Below are 19,643 nucleotides of genomic sequence, written 5' to 3'. Positions count from 1 at the left end.
TCCACAAGTGCTTCTCGATCAAGATGTTATCTCAACGCCAAAATATAGGTTACAGCACTGGTCATTGGTGCAGTAGATGCACCAATAATTTTGTATAAGATTGCACCATAATGACCTGCAGCCACTTCAGCAAAGACACCAACTTGTCTGAAGGAAAATTAATTGTCTCAAGGACACAAACCTTCCTCCATTAGCTGGCCTCTGGCAAGAATTGTGAAAGTGTTTCTTGGCAAGGATGGAGTCGTGGCATAGGTGCACACTTCACAGAGCATAAAACTCATTTGAATGGTTGTGAATCTCTATCCGCTTGCATCTTAATAACTTATTGTGGGCGGGACTGGTGCATGTATATAGTGAAATAACTAAACTACTATTAGAATTGTATTTTGTGAGTTGTTATGTTGAATTGTGAACACTCTAAGGTGGACTGGATGTCTGGGCCAAAACTTATGTGGTATTTTAAGGGACCCACCTAGTCAGGGGTGTATTTGTGTTAGTGAGGTGGGATGATAAGCGCGACACTTGCTGGTATTTCTAGCACTGTATCGCCTCTAAGCACAAGACTGTGGACTGGTGCGCATTCTTCTCATTTGAGTGGTGACTGTAACATTATTTTGTGGGGAAATGAAGATGAAGGTGTAATGCACGTCTTTGAAGTAATTTCAAGAATCTGTACCGGTGGTTTTATGCCTAAAAATCACTCTGAATACATGTTTTTTTTTTTTTTTTTAGTAATTTTCACTCTTCTAAAAACACAGTTTAAAAGCTACATTCGGAAACAAAACTACTTATCGGCCTTCAGCAAATTCTTGAATGCTTTTCGTAAACAGTTTTCAAATCGCGTTGTTTTTCCTGAAGCTCTACACATCGAATGTGTGTCCAGGTAGGCGGGGCCCTTAATGTCCTACTCTAAAGACTACAGTGGCGCTGTTGGTAGTGCTGCTTCGGAAAATTAGTTTAGAACATGGTGTGTCCATAGTAAGTTTGTCTCAATCTGGCTACCGTGAATTTGTTTAAGTTACAGTCCACTTTTAGCACTCTGAGCCCAGACAATTCCACTATATTATATGGAGAACTGCGATAAAAACGAATTAACACCAAGAAGCATGCAAAAACATTGCATAACACCGGAATGCAAGCAATATCATGTTTTTAAGTAACATTTAACCAAAATTTTATTTGAATAATAAAAAAGGAAACATTTAATGTTTGAAATTCAAGGAATGTTATCATTTATGGACGAAAAATTGTACAAAAATGCGAGGATCAAGAAAAATTAATTTAATTTGTTTTATCGTGCACCTCTTATTGAAAAAAAATTTAAACCATAAATGCTCATTAATTTAATTTTATGGTTCTGTATGTATCTGTTTTAAACCAATTTATTAAAGATTATTTTACTGTAAAAAATGGAGCATATAAATTTTACCCCTTTTTAAGTGCAGTAAGTATTACAAAACCGCTTTTATAAGAATAAAAACATTAACACAGAAATCCTGTGTTTTAAAAACAAAATTGAACTAAAAAAAAAACCATAAAACTTATCTTTAATTACTAGTAAAAAAATTACAAAAAAAAATATATTGTGAATAATATTTAAATAAATTTACAATAAAATCAATGACTCAAATACAAGACGCAACTAACGTAGCATACCGATAACTATCATCACCATAGTACACACTGACCACGAAAGAGTGTGGGCTATCAAATATAGTTTACTAGGCACAAGACAGAGTGTGCATGTTGTATGCAATCGGCGAGCTATCCATATCAATATTTGACTATGAACACGCATGTTCTACACAGGCATCAACTTAACCAGAAATTATGCCAACCAGCACTGGCTAAATTTTCATAAACGCTACATAGGGGTGGTGGAACAGATGGAGGGTGTTACATTTGAAAACATGTCGGAAACAAATTTACACATTGGACTACTTTGTATTACTGATAATTAAATGAGTAAGTTGTTATTTGAGGTCGAATAGAATATTCACACAGGACTAGCGGGAATGTATTAAACAAGTTTCACTGAACCTATAACCTGTTCTCATTAAGAAAAATTTTTTAGCACGTTGCCAGCATTAAGTCTATTTTAAGCTGATTGTTGTAAGAAAACAAGTGATTTTATTGTTAAATCATTGATTACTTTATTAATCACATGTGTGTAGTACAAATTTATTCCCAAAAGGGCAGATCCAATTCTTGTTGCAGCCTAAAAAAGTATAATGTCTGAGTCATGCAAACATTTTGGCAAAATTTGTGTACTAAGTACCTTATTTACTCGTGTATAGCGCGCACCACGATTTTTGCAACAAATTCCAAAGAAAAAAAAATTAATTTTTTTCCCCATAAATAAATTTTACTAACATTTTGTGGTACCTGTTAATTAATTACTTATGAAACAAATGATTATTTAAATTGATGTGTGGTGTCAGGAAAATACTTAAATTAAATACTCTTCCACCTGAAAGCGAAACTTTTGTGGCCTACTGTACCATCTGAAACAACCGAGCAAGCTAAACTCTGCTGTGTAGACGGAAGATAATGAAGCGCTGCATCGTCACAACTGGTACGAGAACGGGAGGGAGGGAGGGAGGCAGGCAGGCAGGAACGGGACTATAACCATCAGGACTAAACACCACCACTCCTGTCATGCTATGTTGCTAAGGAGGACTAGATGACTCACGTGAAGTAAGTGGGCTGGGGACTGGTGGCAACGACATACTCTCTCTTTTTTTTTTACTAGCTGCTGCGCTGGCTTTCTGTAGAGAGGAGGTCTAAAAATAAACAAGAGACCATGATGTGCGAGCTTGCACTCGCACGTGTGTGTGTGTGTGTGTGAAAGAGAGGCCTCGTTGCGGGAAAAAAGGGCGCACTATACATGAGTATATACGGTATATTTTCATTGGTTTCTTAAAAACTGTTAGTAAATTATATTTTATATGAATTAATTTTAGTTGGTAGATGTCTCAAATAAAATAAAACCCTAAGTGGCAAAAAGAAAGCTTTTTTTATAATAAATTGAGCCTAACTTTCAGCAAGCAACCAGTGCAAATTCCTTTATCTTACGAACATTCACAAAGTTAAGAGGTTTCCATACATCATTAAATAATGCTCAGGGTGCGTTTAAATATCTGTTATGTCTATGTCTGTGCATGAGAAAATTATCCATATCAAAAAAAAATATTAATAACATGCTGCATAGTTTTTAATTTCGAAATAAGTTGTTTTATAAGTGAACATAATCCTAGTTGTGCTGTAAGCATAAATTATTTTACAGAAATTTGTATAGGACATGTTTGTTTTAACTATGGAATAGTAGATTCTCTTCAAGATACTGCTACGTTTAGTCAAGCTGACGCACCTCTTGCTGTGGCCAGTCATCCGCCGTCATGAAACAGTTGCAGTCCTCGCAACACCAGAACTTCGGCTCAGGCTCCTGGAACAGGGCACAATCAGTTCTCCAATGTTCTGCAGCCACATCGCCTCAACAGGTGTCAACATCTCACATCACTAATAATTAGCAAAAGATTTTATGGTGTTATTTTTGGGCCTATTTTGTTTTTATTTACAAAAAATTATTTGGTTCATAAAAATAGTGTATCATTCAATAAAACTCACACTAGTTTGTTTGTTTAAAACTTTCTTCATCAAAATAATGTAATCTTGACTAAGATTAACAAAACACATTTAAAAAAAATTAATATGCATGAATGGAACAGAATTACTTGGAACAATGAAAATAAATTGGTAAGTATTTGTGTGTTTGAAAAATGTACATACGTCAGTGTGATAAAAACGAGTTAATCAGAGAAGCAAAAACAAAGAAAAACAATGTAACATTAATTTTTTTCCTATTCATTTGGTTTGTAAGTTTTTGTACAAACTTGTGCAAAATAAATGAAATTCATTGCATTCAAGTATATTTAAAGAATATAGTTTTCTGATTTGAACTGAATTTTATTAAAATACTGATTAATTTATGTATTCACAGGCTTTTCGGTGATATTTGGTTTTATTGCAATTCACCATAACACCTTGTCCCTAATAATAGCAAACCTTCAATAACAATACATCACTTACAACAATACAGAACAATGGAAAACTTGTAAAAGTAATACTATCCTATCACACTACTTAACTCTTTAATCCGGCACGTTTGGGACCATGCTATGCAATGCCGGACAAGTAGAGATAAGATTATATGGTAACTTGTGATAAAACCCCAAAAACACCGAAAAGCATGTAAATACACTGTAAGTTAATACACCATAGATCATCAAAATGCAAGTTATATCATGAAATAAAGCAGTATTAAACAAAAAATTTAAATCACAAAAAAAAAATTTTAATGTTTGAAATTTAAGGAAGGTCATTATTTCTGGACAAAATTTGTACCAAAGTGCATGGACCAGAAAAATTATTTAATTTCTGTGATAGTGCATCTCTTTTTGAATTACTTTTAAACTACAAATACTCACTGATTTATTTTTATTGTGAATGTATGTTTTAGACAAATTTAATACTAATTATTTTACCATTAAAATGAAGTATACAAACATTACACTATTTTGGTGGAATAAGTATTATAAAACAGAATTTATTAAAATAAATACAATAACACAGAAATATTCTGTTTTAAAAATGAAATTGGACTAAAAAAAAATATACATAATATCTTGTCTCTCCGGATAAGTAATTTTACAGGCTTACAGGTGGTAAATATATTTTTTGAATGGAAATAACAAAGGAAATTAACATACAGTACAATGGTATTTAATTTAAAACAAGTTGCATTAAGCTGTTCGATAGAAATAAATAATATAAACGAGTGTTGGTCTTCTTCAAAAATCATTACAGAATTGTACCAACAAAATGAAGTGTAACCCACTAGAAAACAGAAAAATCCATACTGATATTATAACCAAAAAACACGCAGCGTGGTAATGCGACTTAGCGGTCAAGGTCAACAGCTGGAATCCTCCCACAAAAACCTAACGCGGCTCGATTGGAGCAGGATTAAAAAATGTGCCAAACTATAGCATCCTGAATTATAGACCTGTCACTATAATACATATCATGCTTTACTGAACCAATGTTGATAAAAGCTGAAAAATGTATCCCCTAAACTGAATTAAAAATTAGTCTCTATTTAATTATGAAATTACACACCTAAGGGAGTTTAAAATAGGATAAATTCAGTGTGCTCCAGTAGGCTGCCATTTAACTTGAAGCCAAAACTATGGAAACTTCCAAATTCACACATAATGCCATTAATATCTCATATGGTGGAAGATAAAGAACTAGAGTTATGCAATTGCAGACTAAAGGGAATATCTATTCTATTAATTCCTTGGTGTTGTGAGCATCACATCATCATGAAGCCCAGGTCTTGCAAGCTGTCTCCCAGCACAAACCCTCCCAGTACAAAGACCAAACCCTCCCAGTACAAAGACCAAACCCTCCCAGTACAGAGACCAAATGTTGGCACAGGCTGAAGCTCCTTCAAGCAAGAACGTTAAAGGGCGAGGCGTGAAGAAAAACATCCTGCTGCTGGCTGCAGTCTTGCTCCTAAGTCAATGTATGATTTTAGTAGGCACTTAGAAAATAAGAACAATTTTTAAAACATATATCATTGTAAGATAATTCCAGTGCCCTGGCATCTTGTGATGCTGTTGAAAATCTAAAACATGTAATTTTTTTTTTGTGAACCGAATAAACACAACCTCGTCTGACACCAATATTAGATAGTCACAGTCTGGTTTTCCACTAATGAAGACTTACACACCTGGTTTTATATATCAGAAATAAAACAAAGTATAAATGTTAGTGCAGGAGATGTAACAAGAGTAATAAGAGCAATAAGCATTTTTCACATATTATACATATAAGGATACAAAAGGCTAAAAATTTGGTTCTAATCGATTCCAAAATATAATTACCGTATTTACTCGCATATAGGTCGCGGCAATTTTACCATATTTGATGGGAAAAAAATTAAGTGCGACCTATATGTGAAGAAAAAATTTTTAAAATTTTTGAGGAATTTTTTTTTGCAATACAGTAGAATCCCGCCGATGCGACCCCACTCTGATGCGTCCATTCTGTTTATACGACCGTTTTTTGAGAAACCGTAAAAAAATTGAGCAGAGAAAGTAGAAAATTTGAGTAAAATCGGCTGAAAAACAAGTCTGTTACACTTTGTTGGGCGCTATGTGTTCACGTTTATCTTGGCGAGAGCTGGGGGGCAGTGACTAGCCGAGCTCGGCGCGTCCACTATCGCACGAAAAGCAGTCTCAGCTGTCATGTTATCTTACCCGCCCACATGAAAAGCCGCTGTGATAGCTTCTGCGAGAGCGTAAGAAACTCGTCTGGCCAGGCTGGCGGTAGCGGCGGCTTGACGTCATGCGTGACGTGACGCTTACATCTCCCATCCCCTGCTAATTCTTCAAGGCTCACCCCTCCCAGAGCCACAAACCATGTAAAAACACCCTCCCCCCTTTTCCAACTAACATTTCAACACATTCTCTCCCTTATTTCAACCTTCTGCGTGAGAAACTGTCAGCATCCTCCTCCTCCTCCCCTCCCACACCGCGTGCGGCAAAAGCCAGGTTGTATAGTCCATTCTCGGCCAAATAAATATTTTTATGGGCTTATACGACTGTCCTTCGCCGTTAATAAATACTTTATAAGTTTAAATTATTATGATGCAATTTGTTTATTAGTCACACAGCAGTTTCTGCTGAAAAATCACTAATACCTCAAATTTTATTGAATAGAAAAATTTAGCAGGGCCGTAAATATATTTATTTTACTGCATAGTTACTTTTCCATCTGCATTCGAACGTGTTTTTTTCTTCTCTTTTTTTTACGCTGTGAAGGGTCGTGGAAAAGATAATTGCTTGAGCTGTCAAAATAAACATCGCTGACGGCAAGGGCGGGAGCGCATCCTGTCGGTCTGTCGCTGTGATTATCTACTCCAAAAACATGTCACAGCATTTCAGGATAGCATTGTTCTTATATCTTTCGTTTAGAGCCGAATGTTCTCTACCTGATCCACACAAGTTCCTTTGCCACGTTTTGAACGAAAATAACAACCAGCCAGCTAGCATAGCTGAACTCGCATGACGCGAATTCACTTAGCGCCAAAAAAAATGGTAAACGAAGGGCGATGTTGCACCTGGATGGCAAACAAGTAGAAAAAGGAAAGGGGAGAAGCAATGGTTTCCCCAGCCACTATCTTATCTGTGTCGGGAACTGCCTCACGCGTCAGACCAATCGCACGTTTAAAACGCAAACCGCTGTAGATATAAAAAATCATAACAGGCCTTTTTTATTCGAAATTAAATTTACTACAACTTTTATTCTGTGCATTTTTTTAATGCAAAGCACTGTTTTTGAGTTATAGTCTACAATTAAGACTTTTTAAGAAGTCAGGAATCTAACTTGACTTCAATTTTCTATATTCGGTTATTACGAGTACTTGTTGTTACAACAATTTATCACGCCATTATCAGCTCTTGTAGTAGCGGAGTTTTACAGTACCCGTTAACTCTTTCGTGCACGGTACGCCGGCCGTTCGCGTCATTAAATTACCGGTGCGACCTATATGGGGGGAATCTTAAATAACAAATTCAAGACCTCAAATTATGGGTGCGACCTATATGCGATGGCGACCTATATGCGAGTAAATACGGTAATAATCCATAATAATGAACAAAAATACTATGGTGAACCAATTAAATTCACAAAATAAAATCTAATTGATTTAATCCACAAAAGAATTAATACAGAAAACCACTAACAGTGTTAATTCACATGCACAAAGCTTCTCAAGTCCAGTCCAGTCCAAGAGCCTATGTGTTTTACATTTTAACAGAAAGTTGAAGCTATAAATGGTTCCAAGCATGCATTAAAAAAACAGCCCCATAGTTGTAATGAAATGAGAACAGCCCTAGCGAGATAATCAGTTACCTGTTGCTGAGGCATTCCTGACACAGGCTGAGCTCCAGGATCCTGGCAAGTCATCTCTGCTCCTCTTCCTGGAGCCTGGAAAAATAAAAAATTGATCACTTATCATGTTCACTCCCTTCTGACATAGTTGTGTAACAAGCTAACAAGGTCCATTGCTACTGAATGAATTAAGAGAGATTTTTACTCATTTATCTGTTATAGTTCGATGTTTTTTGTCTACAAGGTCATTAGAGAAGGACATTCACAATACAAATCAGGGTGTGACGATTGTGAGATCGCCACATTTGAGTTTTTTTTTTTGTGTTGTCATGAGCACTAGGTTGGTTTGTTGGTTGTCTTGGCTGCCATTTGGAGGGCCAGTTGATGAACAGGCGTGGCGGTAGTACACATTGGCTTGGGTTGGTAGTGCTGGAGTTGCATGGAGTTGCTGGTGTTTGTCGTTTACACCGAGAGATTGCGCTAGGGACCTAGTCGAGTGGTCAATGCATTTCTCGAAGGAGGGAGAAGCAAGATAAACCTGAATGAGGTTCGTCATTTGATAAACTTTAAATTGATATTTCAATTTATCTGAAAGTAACTTTATGTGAGGCTTCAAGAATGTCTGCTTGTCAAGTGGATTACAAGTTTGGCTACATGTGTCAGAAGTTTAAATTGCAGCTACAAGTAGGGTGAAGTGCTGCACATTGATTATTACAATGCAGTTTGATTTTGCATTTTAATTTCCACAAATTTATTATTCGGCAGTTGTGTTCGCCGTGATCGTTGACTGGTGTCATTTGACAAGAACATGTCAGGTGATGACTACATGAAGAGTCGGGTTTGTGATAATCTGGCTGACAACTTAAACTGCTGTATGCTATGTCAAGCATATAGCTTCAATGGTCTAAGCTTCCTACTGTAAGTTGTCACCCATTTTTTGTTGCTACAGGCGTCCCGAGGCTGAACAAGGTACTGTTTCCCTAATATAAAGTTCGGTGTGCTCATACTAGTGAGTGAAGTATTGGAGCTGAGTTTTTTTCTTTTATCCTGTTGCTGTTTTTTTTTTTTTGGTAATGCAGCATTTGCACCCCGGAGCTAGTGAAAATTTATCGTTGACATGGCTGTGTTTTATCTAGCCTGGTTTAAATTTTTTCCTGGCATTCACTAATTTGTCCCAGATTTTGTGCTGTCCCAGGAGATTGGCTACAAGTGGATTTTGGTAGACCACAGCAAGTATTTTGAATGGAAAAGCAATTCTACAAACGAGCATTCTGTTGAGTAATTTCGCTACTAATATATTTATGGAAATAATATTTTACAGTTTTTCAAACTCCATGTTTATTTGTCAACGAACAGTAAAATTTTGGGAAATTTTTAAGCAAATTTAGTTATTTTCAGCTGACTACAATATGCTAATTTTGCAGTTGCATATGTTTTTATAACATATAATTTTTTTGGTATGACTATATGCAAAACTGGAAAGGCAATAGGTTTTGTAGATTATTATAACTGAGCAAACTGAAAAACGTATCAAGTAAAATATAAGCTGGTATGATTTAGCAGTAGCTATTAACAAATGGTTAGGCAGTTACTGTGAGTTTAGTATGTGTAGGCACAGACTGTCAATATAGTTGGACATGAGAGATTAGTATTTGGAGTACCTAAATGTGCATGTGATGTTGGGTATTTTAATTTACAATATTTTTGTTGAGCTATATATATACAGTTGTATTACTAATATTGAGTTATTATACCTGCTTGATGCAAGCTGACAGTTGTAATCTATACATTATTTTTAATGTTTATTTTAATTAGCAACTGTGGTAATTAATTGAGTCTTTGGCGGTCTCGCTCTATAGAACCTGATGCATGTATATATTTAGACGATTTTTTTTAATGATTAAGATAGCATTTAATTGAGAATTTAAAGGCTGTTTGTCTTTAGTATCCGAGGTTTAACATTTGTGCCTGCAGAGTTGGTTTATTATGACTGATGGAATTATATCTTTTGAACAGCACAGAAAGTAGACTTGCCAAGGTTAACTTGATAATCATACACAATAAAATTACCCCAATATTTATTTATGCTTGTGCAGTATGTAATACGATGTAATTTATACAGATACATATTTAGATTTTTCCTTTGGTTTGGTAACCTGTATGTGTTCTATTCACTGGTCATATTGGTTTTGCAAACTTATAGTGTAATACGGTTGACATGGGTAGAAAGTAGGAGTTAATGCTTATGTGAATAAGAATGTATACTCACTTTTGTTTCGGGCCAGTGCTAGTTTCAAGGAGACTTAGTTGAATCATGAGTGGTTTTGTGCACAAATGGTGTACAGTGAGTGTGCTATTTGGGCATTAGCAAACGTAATGCATTTATGGCATGTCCTGTCTCTGCGGCTACCCGAGTCCTTTAACTTTACCATATATATATTTGGATATCTCTTAAATTACCTAAATGGCTTGTGTTGCCTAAAGCTTTGTGATCATGGTCGTTGTAACTATTTTATTTAAGTATGATTGATTTACGAAGGGAAACTATTAAATATAACTTGCTGTAATCCTGGTTCTTTTCCTAACCTCACATTTCTACCTTGCCATTAGTCCCCTTTCTTTGGTGACCAGAGCCGGGGGAATGACAAGGGAAATCCAGAAGTAATCATGTTCATTTATTCATGCACTATTTTATTTTATTTTTTTACACCTTTCCTTTATTTTAAACATTATCAATGTTCCCACCTTATGGCGGTGGGCTTATTAAGAGTCAGAAAATAAACAAACTAATCCTCGAAACACCAATGTTGAATTTTCAACTCTTACTTCATATTAAGCGTTATTAGTCCATAGATGTTTGATAGTTCTATCGCATTGTTACGTTTAGCATTTTGCTATGAAATTGTTGCTTTTTAACGCTAAGTTAATTCAAGGTGACAGACCAAAGAAACTAGAATAAACATTACAAAAAATTAACACCCGCTGTCATGACACGTCCTAAATTCTGATCCGAGCCCATCCCAATACACTTAGTGACCCAAACTACAAAGGTAACATGAAAAATAGTGCGACATATTGTACAAAGTGGTCAAATAACTTTGCCAGGCCCCCTCCCTTTTATTTTATGTACAATTTTTCAAACCGCAATGTTAAAAAAATAGACTGTAAATGTTACCGTGGTCATAACTGTAATAATAATCTGTGCATATTTCATTTCTTAAAAGGTTTCCAATGCATTATATTAACAATAGACTTTTAATTTTCATTCCAATGTGGTTAATCCAATAATTAAAATAAATCTCAAATTCAACCGGGGTCCCAGGGATTTCCGCCTCCCCTCTTGATGACCCTGCCTATGTCTTCTATAAAGGCTTGCTATATTTATAGGCAAGCAAAATAATTAACATCAATTTACCTAGAATTTGGAATACAATTTTTGTAAATGTACCATACACTTCCTATAAGCTCGATGGAAACAGAACATTCATTTGGTCGTAAAGCATCTCGCTTTGCATGTCAATTGCTTCTTTATCAACTTTCTACAATGAGATAAAAGTAGATTACACTTGAAACATTTTCGCCATTTTCTTCCCATATTTGTAGCATATCAAGTAAAGTACGGATTAAAAGAATACTATCACAGTGATTGACGGATGATACGGTTGGAACATCGGGAGGGGGGGGGATAGGTGTAGTGGCACCACTTCTCATACAGTATGCATCATAAGACCATCGCATGACTGTTGCCACAATATGTCAGGTGCCATTCAAAATTGCATTAAAAAATTTGCTGCTGTTACTTTATTTGAAGAGATACGGTGGTGTCGCTGCTGACTTTTCTTAAGATCAAGGTCTGACCAAATTTGCTACATCATCTTCTTTTCAGAAGTAGATCATAATGCCTGAAAACTGTGACTAAATGAAAACTTAATTTGGCATAAACATAAATAAAAAAAATTGAAAATTGAAATGTTTATGGAGCAAACATTGTGCTTAAAAATTTACAATTTGACGTTTGTTTGAAATCTTAGCAAAAATTCTTACGAAATTGGGTACATAAAATTAAAAAATATAAATCCCTATGCCAATAAGATGGTTGGACGAGCTTTTAACATTTTGGTTGTGTTTAAGCATAGCACACAATTAAATGGAATTCCTGAATTCAGTAGCGAAAGGCTGTTACAAACAGTTTCTCATTTGAAATAATTGGCATTTAGTATTGAATTAGTGTTTTCAAAATGACTCCTTCTGTAATGATACTAGCATAGATATATATATTTTAGTCTTAAAATAATATAAAATTTTAAAATTAAAAAAAAAAAGAAGTTATTTTTCAATGCTTAACAAAAAAAAATGAAGGTAAAATAAATAAGACATTAAGATTAATTAGCAGAATGCAAGTAATCTATGTTATAGAATGGTATCACTCTGGCAACAGTGCACACCATTTACTCTGTACTGCAAATGCAGAGTGAGATTGTCTCTCTATAGTAAAGAATTTGTCTTAAGATAGTTATTTTAAACCTCCCGAAAACATACCGATTTTGTCATAAGAATTTTGGCATATTCAGAATAAAATTTAAAATCCTAAAGAAAACATCGAAAATATTCCTAATTAAAGCTTCGTTATTTAAGAATGTAGGCTAGTTATGCACAAATGCAAAAGGATCATTACTAACAGACAAAAAATTGTATAATTTTACTTATGTATCTCAATTTAGTATACAAGCATAAAATATGTTTTATTCATAAAAGTTAACATACTTTTTCAATTATTTTTAATTTTTAGTGTATTCATTACTTTCCAAGGCTTTAAAAATACAAAAAAAAATCTTAAATAGCTTGGCATGACCCTTGACCCATATAACTTAAAATTCAAACTTATAATTTTCAAGCATTAGAAACTAAATTGAGCTAACATGTGATGTCGACCAGGGCTACGCCCCCTAGAGCCCGATATGTTACCACCCTCCTACCCCTCTTTCTTCTGTCCCGTCCATTCGAATCTCCCGCGGCCGAAGTATGCCTGTGTGCGTGTGTGTACGCCCAGCAAGAGCAAGAGTCGAGCCAGTGCCTCGTTCCCTCCTAACTTCTATTTTATTACCATTATTTTATTTCTTTAATTATCCCTAGTGTTGTGTATGTAAGTTTCAAGGCATTATACTTTATTTCATTTGTTTTCCTTTTGGCAGAAATGCTAAAGGGCCGTAACAGACTCAGACTTGCCGAAGGCCATCCAGTTACTGTAACTTTATTTAATTCTTTCTTGTTTAGTTCAATTATTACGTGGTTGCAGTTCTTGAACCCCAGTGTAACATGTAAAAGGGTGTTTAGTAATTTAATTGGTTTTATTAAATATGCCACGGCGCGATACGGCTCGAAAAACCGTACTATCCATCTTGGCGCGCAACGCCATTGTCCTGCCACCCCGGCGGCCATCGCTCGCCCCAGTCGCTTCGCATCACCACCCGAGGTAGGATGCGCTCTGCAATCCGAGGACTTCAACTTCGCTATACTGACCCAGTAATTCTGTTCTGTGCAATTCTTCTTAATCGTTTTCGCTATCCTCGGAGCCTACCTTGGCGGTCGGCTGTTTCATTAATTACCTTGTAATCTGTAAGGAGTTCAAAAATCACCACGAACATAACGTCTGACCACGTGGTGGCCGGACAGCCCGTAAACCAATCGTGCTGCAAGGCTTTTAAACAGTTTCAACTTATTTTTAAGTTCTTTATTTAACGCGCTCAAGCGGGAATAGTACCGTGTAGTCTACAATAAATCACAGTGTTATCGAACTTGTCTCTTTTTGTTTGACCACGTGTGCACTCCAGGTTGGCGTGTGGGACGCCATAAGAGCCCACGACGTTACTACACAGCGTGCCCATCGCTGAGAGCGGGCCCAGGTCAATTATTCTGTAGGCAGTGTACGGGGGTCGAGTCATGTCCCCACACGGGCGACGTCACACCCAGAGTTAAGAGTCGCATCCGGGTCCGTGCCCCCCTAGACACGGTGGCGCCCTTCTTATTTAACGTCTCTCTAACGCCCCAACACCTCCCGGCGACATCACATGAAATCTTATTTATGGTAATTAAACATAAACTTCTTAAAGACAAAACTACTTAAGTGTTTAAAGACCAGAAAAAGAATACTAAATAAGCTTATTATGCAGAAAATGTTTTGACTCAATCTCAATCTCATTCTCCAAGTAGCATTTTTGTTTCATGTCATTTACAATAGGTTTATGTTACCAAAAGGGAACAACATGATATCTGAAGGGACAGATTATATGGTGAATTGCCATAAAACCAAAATAACACCGAAAAGCATGACAAAATACTGGATAACACCGAAATACAAGTTAATACACCATATAGCATCGGAATGCAAGTTATATAATGGTATTAAGCAGCATTTAACTAAAACTTAATTGAAATTGTGAAATTCAAGGAATGTCATTATTTCCAAACAAAAAATTTATTACAAATTGCATGGCTCAGAAAAATTAATTTAATTTGTTTTGGCGTGCATCTCTAATTACCCATTATTTATTTTTAATGTCTGAATGCAATTGTTTTAGACAAATTTATTAAAACTTATTTTACTGTAAAAATGCAGCATATAAATTTTACCACTATTTTGGTGGAGCAAGTATTAACAAACAGCTTTTATAAAAATAAAAACAATCACACTGAAATCACCTGCTTCAAAAATGAAATTTGTTTTAAAAATAAAACTACGTAATCTAGCTATCTGCTAACTTGTAAAGGTCAGGAAGATAATCATGTGTTATGTTAGTGATGACGCACCTGAGCAGCAGGACTTTGCGAGCCATTAATCCCCCTATATCCAAACATAGGCGGTAGGTCTCCGTTCTGAGGCTGCACAGGTGGTATCTGCTGCTGGTCTTGACCCTGCAGCAGGTAACACACAGCATCCATGCATCACTCACTTTCATTTATCGTATGATCTTGCTCTATCAAGGCACAGTTACAATGTTTACATTCATCATTTTAAGAACGTTCACACACACCAACACTGCAATGCGATTCTGGGGTTCAATCAAAGTCAAAAATATTCTTTTAATAATTGGCTTACTTCTGTAAGCTTTTGAGAAAAATAAGAAAGATGACAGTTTAGGTGGCACTTAAAGGTGGGCGAAGCTGTTACAAATAATGTATTTTGAAGTAAAGTTAACAGTCAAATCAAATTTCAAATAACATTTTTTTTTACTTACACTATTAACATATATAAACATTCTATGAGCTAATGTAACCTTTACATATTAACTAAACAGGAATGTTACCAATGCAACTACGGCTGTGCAAATAGTCTAAGTAAAGATGTTAGCGGCTGCACTTAGAGAGGCAACACTTGATTCTGCGTACGGACATGCAATGTCTAAAGTGGCTGGTGAAAATGCAGGGGCACCAGTCCACGTGCTTGAATATGCTACTTCAAGCTTTAGATTTCACTGTGGAGCACATCATTATCATGAACTCCTGATAACACAGTCAAGATCAGATTTGACACGGAATGGGAGGAGTGGTTGTCATGTAAGGGTGGTAGGCTCGTAAACCCGTACATGCCCAGTCAAAATACAACCCTCAGTGCAATAACAGAGCCCCCCCACTACACTCCCCCCATATGCTGAACTAGACGACATAGAAGCACTCGTGTGCACCGTCCAGCAAAGAATGTAAACAACCAGGAATTGATGCCAAGCTATGGCGAGGCCAAGTGAAGGTTTACCTAGTCATTGACGGTTGTCTACAAGTATGTCTCGCCGAATTCAACAACCATGGAGAACGTATACACCGCAGGAAACACAAAGAGAAATTTTCCAAATGCTGCATATAAACAAACTTGCCGAACCAAACCCCCTCTGCCATACGCGAGCTATTGTACTGGCTCGGTGTAAACAATTTCGCGAAAAGTGGCATATGGAGCTGCCGACATTTCCAGAGGCACAAAACCAAGTCCCCCGACAGAAAAGAGCAGCAAGTGACCAGACAATCATAGAGCCTTTTCATACGGAGGCCCTGAACCTGATGGGTCCGTACTCCAGACTGGAATGAAGAAAGTGTTCTATGTCGATAGTAACTGATAGTTTCACGCGATGGGTAGAGGTGTTTCACCGTCCAACTGCAGAGCAGGTACTTTAAGGCATACGTTCAAGGCAGAGTTATTTCCAAGGAGGGAGTATCCGCAAGTAATATTGTCAGATAAAGGGACAAAGTTCTCTGGCCACAGTTGGGTAAAGCTGAGTGCGAAATGGTGAGTCACGTCACACACAATCACACACAACACTGATATACCGGAACATGGCAATGCAAGTTGACTATTATGCAGATTTAAGTTGGCCATACCAAAATAATTATCTGAAGGTTTCAGAGATAAATAGCTTAGTCAAGGCCAAAACATATTTATTGACTTATAACCACTATGTTCTGTAGATCCTCCTTTATAAGTCCCAAGATGGTTTACTGTCGTCAGATGACTACCAGACAGGTGTAGCACGCCCTGGGTAGTGCACAAATCGAACCCCTACAGCACATGCTAGATTCAAGAGTTCTTCAACATTATTACCTGTTGAGGTCCCCCACAGTCTTGCAATGGTGGCTCGAAAGAACTCTTCTGTGCTCCAGATGTCATTGGTTGTCCTGAGTTTCCCTGCAGCAGAAAGAACAAAACCCAAGTTTAGTCCCCCAGACCGCTGGTGACATAATTTTCACAGTCACACCGATCAAAAATCATGTTTTATTTCCACTCAACCGGCAAGTTAGAAATTAGCACAATGCAACTAGGGACATGCACATAACATTTGTTGGTTGTGAATAAAGTATTTTCAAATAATTCTAAATTAATTACAAATATTTCAATACTTAATGCTTAAAATAAGTTAGGTATTATAAATGTGTCATCTTTTGATGAAATATTATCTAAAACAACTAGAAATATTAACTTAAAAACATTTAGACATTTAGAGGTCTCTCAGAGAGTTTTTTTAACATAAATGGAAGAACAGTAAAGTTTCTTATCATGCAACCATGATTAAAACTAAAAAAAAAAAAAAGAAATGGACAAAACTGAAAATTTTTGAGTCAAGTCAAGGCAAGCCCAGACTTGATTATTTTTAGTGTCGATTCCTTAAAAATTAAGTTTAGCTCAAGTAGTTGTAGAAGGTTTTTTTTTGTAGATTTTTAGAATGGATTATACTTTAATACTATGGCTCAAAAAAAATAATACATGCCCAAACTTACTAGCAAAGTTTATATTTTGATAAATGTTAAAAGTAATTCCTTATTTACTAAGTGGGATAAAATGAAAAAAAAAAAAAATTTTATTTAGGAATATATTAAAATTTTATTAATCCTGCTTCTGTGTGAAAGGTTGGTTAGGTTTGGTTGACTACATTAATAATGCGTTACTAGAACCAAGATTTTATGATGTTATAAAAAATGTTAATTTGGTAATTAAAAATTAGGGGATTTCATCTTTATCATAATTAAAAATTAAAACACATGTAAGAATAAACGCATATCAAGCATAATTACATTGATAAAATGCTTCAACAATTCATGGTAAGACACTTCATATGAGTACCAACATTAAACAATACTACTACATAATATATTGATAAAATAAGTCAAACAAAATTCTGCAACTAAAACATTTGAAATTAAAGAAATGTATAGGCAATTTTAAAAGCCCAAAATCTTTATACATGTACACTTTCTTGTGATGTTTCCCTATGGGCCTTTACCCATGACTATTTATAATCAGCTAAGGACTGATTTTATTTACTTTACTTTGAGAAAAACTATAGACAGAAAGTAAATAATGTTTTTTACTTCATACATAACATATTAAGTTTTAAATAAAAACCTAAAATAAAGATTTATGAAATGAATTTATATTTTAATTGCTAAAATGAGGTATTTGAGCTGAATTTAGCTGAATTTTGGTGTTATGCAGTGTTATTGACTGCCATTTCAGTATTTGGCGGAATATTGTCTTCCATTTCAGTTTTTGGCAGTGTACTTACTTAATATCACTGTTATTTCGGTGTTATCACTATTCACCATATTATCTTGCCTTCATGCATTACATAATATTTAGTTATTATTTACATATTAAATATGAATTATGAATGTAGCTCACCTAAACAAACAAACCTTCTAATTTAGCTATTATTATTCTTACTTTCCAGAATTTCCAATGTTTTTCCTATTTAAAAAAAAAACTAATGAACATTTTTTAATGTTTTTAAATGGAGTTGTTAAAACTGTGCATAAACTATAAAATTACTGAAATTGAAAGTGTAAACACAACTGGTAGAAATGTTAACTCAATATCACCGTATTTACTCGCGTAAAGGCCCCCCTTTTTTTAACAAATTTTCGACTCCAAAAAAGGGGAGGGGGCCTATACGTGAATTTGGAGAAAAAATAGATTTTTCCTTTTTTCAGGTATGAAAAACTAACATTTAATAAAAGCAAAATGAAATACTGCCACAACTTATTTAAACGCCAATTAAATTTTGATTAAATGAAACAGCTGGCGGAACGAATGGCAAGTCCTGCGTCTTTGTTCTGATGAGGGAGGGTGGGGGAGGCAGCGACGCGGCAGGAGGGAGAGAGAGGTAGTGAGTCCGCAGGGGGGTGAGGCAGCGCTGCGGCAGGGGGGGAGAGAGGCAGAGGCGTGGCTTAACCTCCCTTCCTTCTGCCAGCTAGCCAGCCAACCAGCCAAAGAAGTGTTAGAAATACCAGTTTCATGGTACATGTACCAGTTTTCATAGGTAATTCCTTGACGTATTACCGGTATAGTTTATTTTGTCTTAACTTAAGAACTTGGGGGTACTTGCATTTCCTCCACGGAAGGCGCATTTATTTTTTGGGTCCTTTTCCAGTTTTTCGTGTTCACTAACCCAACGCCTGACACATTTTGCATCCACGTCGAATTTCCTCACGGCAGCGCGTTTACTGTGTTCGGTCGCGTAAGCAATTACCTTTAACTTATACTCGACCGTGTAGCTACCCCTTTTTCCGCCCATTTTCACGTTTACGGTAACGACACACACACTAAAACAATGCTACTGGCAATGTGTAGTGTGAAACAGCCGGAGCGCGTAAAGCGTGGCAACACTGTCGGCCAGCAGCGCTTGCTGACTACGTAGGTACCTGCTCCACCCACTTCCCTTCCTCCTTCACTTCCCCTCTTCTTCTCTGACAACACTGCACATCAACACAAGTGCACGAGTCCAGCTTTCTTTATCTTTATGTCGTTTGAGATACAACTAACTGCGTGCGTCTATCACACCTCACGACAGTCCTACTGAGAGCGGACAAACTATAATACCAGTCTCTGTATCACTGCCGCTTACAAAATCACCTCCCGCCGCTCACAATACATGGCTTGCTGTTTGATGCATGCCAAGCAGCCCTGCCCTCAGATAAACCCAGAAAAACACGTTTTTAAATTTTTTCTCAAAAATGTTTACAAAACAAGGAGGGGGGGGGGGGGGGGGGGGGGTATATGCGGGCGGGGCCTTTACGCGAGCAAATACGGTATTTATCCATTTTCTTTTAAAGATTTATCCCACTTTATCATTTTCCAACACCACATTATGTATTTAATAACTATATGCAGAATGCATAATATCCTTTTTTATAAAGAAAAATTA

At 36.2% G+C, this 19,643-nt stretch overlaps 1 protein-coding gene across 5 annotated transcripts in view; it reads right to left on the bottom strand.

The window, feature by feature from the left end:
- LOC134530667 (uncharacterized) overlaps positions 1-19,643 on the bottom strand; it is a 205,970-nt gene that overhangs the window by 50,664 nt on the left and 135,663 nt on the right. For all 5 annotated transcript variants that reach the window (XM_063365710.1, XM_063365709.1, XM_063365712.1 and 2 more), the window contains 4 exons: positions 16,547-16,630; positions 14,767-14,871; positions 7,981-8,055; positions 3,371-3,445 (listed from right to left, as the gene is read on the bottom strand). In XM_063365710.1, coding sequence (XP_063221780.1) covers positions 3,371-3,445; positions 7,981-8,055; positions 14,767-14,871; positions 16,547-16,630 — 339 coding nt within the window. The remainder of the gene's footprint in view (positions 1-3,370; positions 3,446-7,980; positions 8,056-14,766; positions 14,872-16,546; positions 16,631-19,643) is intronic.

This window comes from Bacillus rossius, chromosome 3 (assembly GCF_032445375.1).
Source record: "Bacillus rossius redtenbacheri isolate Brsri chromosome 3, Brsri_v3, whole genome shotgun sequence".
Lineage (NCBI taxonomy): Eukaryota > Metazoa > Arthropoda > Insecta > Phasmatodea > Bacillidae > Bacillus > Bacillus rossius.
Note: the sequence above shows the minus strand (reverse complement) of the source record. Positions and strands in the feature narration are given on the sequence as shown.